At 40.3% G+C, this 8,073-nt stretch overlaps 1 protein-coding gene across 2 annotated transcripts in view; it reads right to left on the bottom strand.

The window, feature by feature from the left end:
- fn1a (fibronectin 1a) overlaps positions 1-7,789 on the bottom strand; it is a 29,953-nt gene extending 22,164 nt beyond the window's left edge. Inside the window, exons 1-12 of one of the 2 annotated variants that reach the window (XM_039683174.2) lie at positions 7,445-7,789; positions 7,107-7,232; positions 6,819-6,956; positions 6,584-6,715; positions 5,968-6,102; positions 5,504-5,662; positions 3,925-4,122; positions 3,625-3,807; positions 2,743-2,919; positions 926-1,081; positions 706-834; positions 356-499 (exon numbers count right to left, since the gene is read on the bottom strand). In XM_039683174.2, the coding sequence (XP_039539108.2) occupies positions 356-499; positions 706-834; positions 926-1,081; positions 2,743-2,919; positions 3,625-3,807; positions 3,925-4,122; positions 5,504-5,662; positions 5,968-6,102; positions 6,584-6,715; positions 6,819-6,956; positions 7,107-7,232; positions 7,445-7,574 (1,807 nt within the window). In that variant the 5' untranslated portion in view covers positions 7,575-7,789. Of the gene's footprint in view, positions 1-355; positions 500-705; positions 835-925; positions 1,082-2,742; positions 2,920-3,624; positions 3,811-3,924; positions 4,123-5,503; positions 5,663-5,967; positions 6,103-6,583; positions 6,716-6,818; positions 6,957-7,106; positions 7,233-7,444 lie in introns of both variants that reach the window. The other variant, XM_039683173.2, reaches the window with a different exon arrangement.
- Positions 7,790-8,073: the final 284 nt, after the last annotated feature.

The raw sequence follows: 8,073 nt of genomic DNA on the forward strand, positions 1-8,073 counted from the left end.
AAAGAACAGACGGCAAACACAAGGCATGGGCCCACCCAAATCAAGGTGTGGATGAGGGCATCTTAAAACCAACATCCTTGATTTCAAACGCAGAGGACAAGCATTTGTCCGTTGTAAAAGAAAAGATCACAAGGAAGAGCAAATCCTAAATCACCACTCCAACAAAACACCTGGGAGAAATGGCAAACAGCACACTTGCTCTCAGTAAACATCTGGAAGCCTTTGACTTCCAAACCTCTTCCCACCCATGCCCACAAGACTACTTATAGCAATGCACAGTGTGACCCACATACGAGAGAGAGAGGGAACATGTGCCTCATAAAAAATATCTTCCAAAAAGATGCTGTTTACTCACCAGAGAAAGACTGCTGAGGCTCACAGCTCAACTCTCCAATGCCATTTCCATAGCAGTGACATCTGTAGTGGATTCCATGAATGAGTTTGTCCCAGGACTCTCCAATCTGATAGAACACTCTAGTCTCTGGCTCTTGGCACTGATCTGGAAATGGAAATCGGAGTAACACGGTCATTTTCCAATCATTAGCTCGGTCATTTATAGGGAAAAAGGCTAAATCTGCTAATCCTAAGGCTACAATTTAGAGGAAGAGGCACTCTAATTGTTTCAAGAACAGTTCATTTAAGCAAATAAAGACAAATTATCCATTTCAGTTCTAATTGATGAAACCATAGATGTGGCTGGCTCACCAATAGCATCACACTTCCAGCGTCCACGGCCTTGACCAAAACAGCTGCAGTTCATCATGTAGCCTTCCTCATGCTGTTTAGTGAAAGTCTGATTTACTTCATAGGTCAAATTATCCACAATGCACTGGTCTGAAAGAAGAAAATACATGCATGAACATATAAATAATGGCTATATTTCCTATAAACTCATCACTTATAAATGGGAGATGACAAAGCTCACCTTTGATTTGTGAGTAGGCAATGCAACTCCATTCTCCACGGCCATTGCCCACACACGTACAGCGCATCATGTGACCCAGAACATCATGGCGTCTGTCCCACTGATCTCCCAGACGATACATCACACCCTCGCCAGTGGTACACACCTCCTCATGAGCTGGTGGAAACCCCATCGACATTATTCACAAACCTTCACATTCAAATTCACCTCAACTGTCTCTTCTCAAAATTTAAGGTGGATTAGCCAATGAGACAAGAACATATCTCTTTTGGTTTTGGAAGCACTTGATGACTTTTCCCAAAAACAACCCTCTAACTCCTTCAAAGAACAACATTAAAGGCCTGTTCACATCAAAAACAATAACTATTGTGGAAACTTGAAGGGGTACCTAGGCTTGTCCCGATAATTGATTAATCGTTTGATCCTGGTTATTTAATCAAATTGCAACAAAGACCATTCTTCATATGGAATAAAGTTTTGAATGGAGGCACAGAAAGATACACATTTTTTTTTTTTTTTTTTACTTGTGTTGCGAAGGCGAGCGAAAGTCTCTCACGACACCAGGGTGAGTGATTAATGACTGAATTTTCTTTAAATCATCAATAACATTATTTGTATGACAATTAATCAGCACAAAATCCATAATGCTGACAGGCGTAGGAGTGACATTTGTAGCTTTTAAGTTAACACCAAATTGAATAATTTAGTTTGAGGAAGAGACCAAATCCAGTTAATTGAATTTTTAATGGCCAAAAGAGTAATTAGGGGGTCAATTAGGGTCAAACAGCTAAAACTCAATTCTAATGACCATAGATCCATTAAGCCCAAGGCAGTTCCTCACAAACAGCCTCATTGTTTCAACTGGGATATTACTGATTGGTGTATCTTGTTAATAAAAGAGGATTAGAGTGAAGAAATATCTCCAAGGTTAAGAGTGGAGGAGGGCTACACAGCTGCCCTGGAGAGCAGCCAGATATATATGCTCTACTGCCAGCCAGACTCTGGTCCAAAGCCAACCTCTCTCCGTCTGCAGCCCCGCACAGCTGAGGGGCCACGGCTATCACAGACGGGCAGAAATCTGTGATTAAACAATAGCTGCAGCTTCCAAAGTACACGTTTTTAAAGTTCTTTTCCACATTGTTCATATTCAATATGGCAAGTAATATATTACTTATTATACTGAGGGGAAAAAAAAACATGATGCATGATAATGGTTCCTGTGTTGAGACAGAAATCTCTACCCCCTACAAAACAAACATGTCAAAGAAACACAAAGAGCAGCTCTGGTTTCAATCTATGTCAGATCACTAAATCTCATAAACTCCCCAGGGTTCGCCTGGCTCTAACTGGCACCTTGGTGACAGAGACACCCATCAAAGCTCAGGCAGAATGAGGTGTTTATGTAAATATGGCTGAATAGGTGCGGAGTGATCTTTATTCCACGTAGTTAACATCCTCATCTTAACTGTTACCAGATTTTCTCCAACACCGAAAACAAGGTAAAATCTGAGACACATGAAATGCCCCTTATTTTATACATTCAGTCTTTTTGCTGATATCCCTCAAGTAAGGAAAAGCATGGGACATGGACTCCAACGTTCCTCAATATCTTAGTAGAAGTGTAAGTGTAAAGATCAACTTAGGTCATGATAGTTTTGAGAAACGCAGCCCTAGATACTTACAGGAATAAAGTGCCTTTTATGACATTATAGTTCTCCATCTTCATGTGTCAAGCTCCAGTCAAGTCCTAACCAGTTACTATCTCTCTCTCTCTCTCTGGCTTCAACATTTATTGCTAGAGTAAAACTGGCACTTACCTGCCATGGGACAGAAGCCAAACCGCTGCTCTTGGTCATAGTTATAAGTTGTGCCGCACCATTTCATGCCATCTCTCCTGCCGTCAGCCGTGCAGTCGGTGTAGTTACGGCCGTTGTAGAGGAACGGGAACTGACAGAGTGCACCATTGGAGTTTCCTCCTCTGGTTGTGACCATAACTAAAAATAAAAATATTTACCAGTGAAAAACTGTAGCAGTTCCAAGGAGAGGTTTTGACTTCCAAAAAATGACAGGGATAATCCATTAAAAAGAGCCTGCTTATGGGTACATGGCTCATTCAGGGCTTGAACCAACAACCTTGAACCAACAGCCCTGTGCTTTAACCACACCACTATAAATGACACGAATGGTAAATCAAAAGAGATGTAGATATGAAATAAAATCTAATGTAAATCAAACTAGATATCCACATATTTTTTTTAAAGAATTGCACTAGCAGTTTTAAAGAAATTAATGCTCTCATTCAGCAAAGATACATTGAAGTGACCGTGAAGGCATTTATAATGGTACAAAAATCTATTTCAAATAAATGCCTGTTCTATACAAAAGGCACTACGGTTTCCTTTAAAATATTAAGCAGCACAACAGTTTTCAACATTGATAAGAAATGTTTGCAATATTTCTTGAGCACCAAATAAGCATATTACAATGATTTCTAAAGGATCGTGTGACTGAAAACTATAAGGAGGCTGAAATTCAGCTTTGCCATCACAGTACATTTTAAAAATAGAAAACTTTAATTGATTTTTTTTTTTTTTTTTTTTTGCAATAGTGTTTTTTACTGTATTTTTTATCAAATAAATGCAGCCTTGGTTGTCAAGACACATACCGAGCCCAAACTTTTGAACTGTAGTATATATTACCATGGTTGTTGGTACAGAAGGAATACTTGTAGTCCTTTTCAAAGTCAGATGAGGTGCTGCACCAGAGCTGCCCATCACTGCGTCCCTCGGACGTGCAGGAGTAGAATGTTTTCCCCATGAACACAAAAGGGAAAACACACGGCTGCCCACCTGAGGTCCCACCATACACCTGGGACTGGCTCTCTACTGTATGCACACATCAGAAAAGAGACAATGAAAAAAAAATCGTTCAAAGTGAACCGCAGCAGCAGATTCAATCACATAAAACCGCAGACAAACCTAATGAATGAAGACACTAACCTGAGTCTTCACAGCTGACACCATTCCCTAAGCATGTACACAGCATCTGTTTGCTGCCTTGGGTCTTGATCCAACGCATTCCCAGGGCGTAGGAAATGCCTGCGTCTGTCAGACAGGATCCCTCCGCGGGGTGTTCAGGCACCACATGTGGCGGGTACACCACAGGCTGGACATTGGTCACCACACGAGACCCAGTACCTAGAGCACAAAACAACACATGAGGATACACATTTTTGTCTCTACATCCATACACTGATTCTCAACCACTAGGAGGCCACTGCACACAAGCAGGGGGTATTTAATTTGAATTATTTTAACATAATCTTAACTAAAATGCCAAAAAAATAAAATTATATATAAGATATACAGCTCTCAAATTAAATATGGTGGACATGATGTTCTGTCATGAGACATTTAATGCCACTGACATCCAACCTGAACCATTTGCTCCATATTTGCTCAATATTATCATCAGTGAACAATGATTTCTGCCTCATTCACAAAGCAATTTTATGATTTCAAAACACTTAAAAATGTAGGGCACATTTTTTTTATTTTCTATCTATGCCAGCAAAACTTTCATTGCAAAGTCATAGAACACAGATTTAAGAGTGCATCAGCTAAATAAATCAGATGGTTTATGCCAAAGAAGTAGACTAATGGCTAATTTGGAAGCAGACGCAAGATACATCCATATTCTGAAATAAACACCTACAATAGCTTATTTATTCTGGCACACGTAGTTAGCCATAGTGAACCTACTGTATGTCGACAGAAGAGATCCCCGTCTAGGCACAGTATGGTCTAAAGCACAGTAAGTGTGTGTAGAACAGGAAAAAAAAGAAACAAAATGGATGAAGTTTGCTACTCCTGTCTCATGTGCTTTATTGCTGCTTACTAACTCCTTATGCAGGTTTGTGTCAAGCCATTTGTTAGTCTGGTTGTTTGATGAGAAAGAGATGGAACGTAGTTGCAAATAAAACCTTTAAGAACTTGTACAACTGTAGCAGCAGATAACTCTTATTCTGTAGCGCGGAACTGAGGAACAACTGATGCCGGTAATCCTAAACCTACCAACACTAGGTGAGGGGAATAATTTGGCGGGGGGCAGAATTCGGCACCGGCACTGTTTAATGTTTGGCTGACCAATCAGCAGAAAGGGGCGTTTCATTCCTGCCCACAGAGATCGAACATTTAAGCTGTTTATTATTTTCAAGCCCTGAACATAAAAACGAAAAATCAAGCACAATTGCTTTTTGTTTTAATGAAAAATGCATTCATTTTTTTTGTGTAGTTTTTCTACTTTCAATATTAAATAAAAAAAATAATGAATGAAAGATATACAGATTTTTTTTTTGTTTATATTTTACAATATTTTGTCACCACATTTTACATTTTAGTACTATGTCCTTTTGTCATTTAGTAGTTGTATTATTTTTATTTAGATTTAATTCAGCTTCAGTAATTTTAGTAATAAAACTTCAACAAACTTACTTTATTTCAGTTAGGCAAGATTTCGATTTTTTTTAATTAATGTAATATCTAAATTTCATTTCACAAAAAAATGTGAGCTTCTTACCCAGGCTAGTGGTGTGCAGTGATGCATGTCTCTCACACTTCCACTCTCCACGTCCATTTCCAGTACACAAACACTGTAGCACATGTCCACGAGAATCTGTCTTGCTCCACGTGTCTCCGATCCGGTAAGAAGTGCGTGTGTCCTGGTCGTTACAGCGGTCTGTGATGCAAAAACAATCATACAATGCAGATGTTTCTCATCAGAAACCATGTTGTGGTTCTTCATCACAAACAACATAACTGGTTAAGCTCTTCTGAGTAAATTTTTTTTAATAAAACACAGTAAAGTTAAAGCTTTTCCCTCTTCTTCCCAGTTAAAAAGAGTTCTTGCGCTGATGGCAGAGGTTTAAATGCACTTTGATTGGATAATTAAAGTAAAATCCAGTTGGACAGAGGGAAGACTGGGAAAGGGAGTTTTGTGTGGTATGGACTGTTCCACTATTCTTAAAGGGGTGGAGTTCTTACTTCTGGATGTGCATGTAATCCGTCCACTTCCTTCTCCAAGGCAGGTGCAGTCCACCATCATCCAGCCTTGGTAGGGTTTCTCCCAGGTCTCACCAACCATGTAGGACATGCCAGTATTGTCGTAACAGCGCTCCGCTATCAAGCAAAACAATAAAAAGGGTTTAATAACATGATGTTAATACTACTAATATGACACATCTCATTTCCTTTTCACCATGAACAAAACCACTGTAATTACTTTAAAGACCCCATTAGATCATTTGATGATTGCAGAATCTTTCTTGTGTCAACATATTTCTTATTGGAACTGGAACTTTGGGCAGTAAAAATTAAAGGGCCGATAAAAAAGTTTGTTATTAACAATCATTTACTGCTTGCTAGTTGATTACAGAAGGTATTAAGGCAAAAGAAATTCTCATTCTAGGGAGCATTTTATTGGATAAAAATCTGTGCAGTGCAGGATGAGTCCATTTTCCTATAAGTGAAAGTCATTTTAAATGCATATATCTGCTAAAAATGATCTGCTAGTAATGTTTAAACATATACTATCATATATCACACAGAAAAAAAGCCATAAAAATTCTCAGCTTGATAGACGTTAAATTCCCAAACTCACCAACAGGTTTGCAGGTCCACTCTCCTTTCCCATTTCCCAAACAGACACACTCCAGCATGTAGTCTCCAGTGTCATGGGGTCTCTTCCATGTGTCTCCAATCTTGTAGGAGTGCCCTCCCTCATGACAGCGGTCTACAACAGAGTCCAAGAAGGTAAACAGCAGCAGCACAACTCCCAAAAGTATAATTCCCAAAGTGTGGTTAAGTACAGTGAAGGAAAGTTCCAGTCTACCCACTTGCAATGGTGCAACTGATTTTTCCTCTGCCAGAGCCAATGCAAGTACAGTCCCAGATCATCCCATCCTTGGGCCTCTCATAAGTCTCTCCAACCCGATAGGAGCGAGTGTTTACTTTGTCATAGCAGGTCTCTTCAGCTGGGAAAAGACATGGACCCTTTGTTCTTCACACTATTCAGTACTTCAAACTTAACTTGTCATATATCTATATGGTTATTAATTAAGTCAGGAAACATTAATTCCAGTGCCATGTGTCCCAAAGAATACAACCAATGTAAAGTCACTCACCATCAGGCTTCGATTTACACTTTATACCAGAAACTCCATGACAAGTGCAGATCAGTGTGCTGCCCAGATAACTGCGCTCCCATTGCTCTCCAACTCCATACAACTGACTATTTTCAACACAGCCATCTGCAGAGGACACAACAAAACCGTTCTGAGCTATAAAATATTTTAACTTTCTCAACAAAAAAAAAAAACAACGATCGCACAAAGAAAACGAAAAAACGAATTCCCATTTTCCAGCTTTCAAGTAACGATTTGCGTGCGTAAAACCACGTAATTGCCCATTTGGCCATTTCAAAACAATCAAAACAAAAACAAACAAATGGAGGACCGCATACCTTGGGACACGGAAGACACCGAGTGTTCCTGAGCTTGTCTCCGATGTTTCCCCGTTCCTTTCGGCATACATTGCACAGTGCAGGCGAGCAAAGCCACTGCCAACGCCGTGCCCAATGGGCCACCGGTCATTTTCACAGGTGATGTGAGATGAAACAGTATACCAGTAGTCAAACCTTCCTTTCCAAGCAATGGAGGTTCGAGGAGACACAGTAATACACTGGCTGCGGGATTCAGGGTCACTACAGCCGCTTTCAGTCGCCAAGTTCCCTCCCTGTGCGTCTTGCCCCTCCAGCTCTTGCGCACACCTCTGCGGAGAGCTCAGATGTGCGGAGCGCTTTTATTTGACCTCAACATTCCGCCCTGGAGGAGGAACTACCCGTGCACACGCGTATGAGAGCGTCGACTAGCCCTGCACACAGACACCCAATCTGAAGCTCGCTTTTTGCGTAAAACGTTTGGGCTGATACTGAATCCAAACTTGGCTTTTGTACTTGGCATTTGCTTTACAAATATTGTTAACCCAACACGCCAGTGTTCAATAATGACCCGAATCTGTCCGTTTAAGGAAGACTGTACTAATCTAATAGAGATCAGGCTACAGTTGGAGTGCATGGATGTCCAATGTCCC

Source organism: Pimephales promelas, chromosome 7, assembly GCF_988280905.1.
Source record: "Pimephales promelas chromosome 7, fPimPro1.hap1.1, whole genome shotgun sequence".
Classification (NCBI taxonomy): Eukaryota; Metazoa; Chordata; class Actinopteri; order Cypriniformes; family Leuciscidae; genus Pimephales; species Pimephales promelas.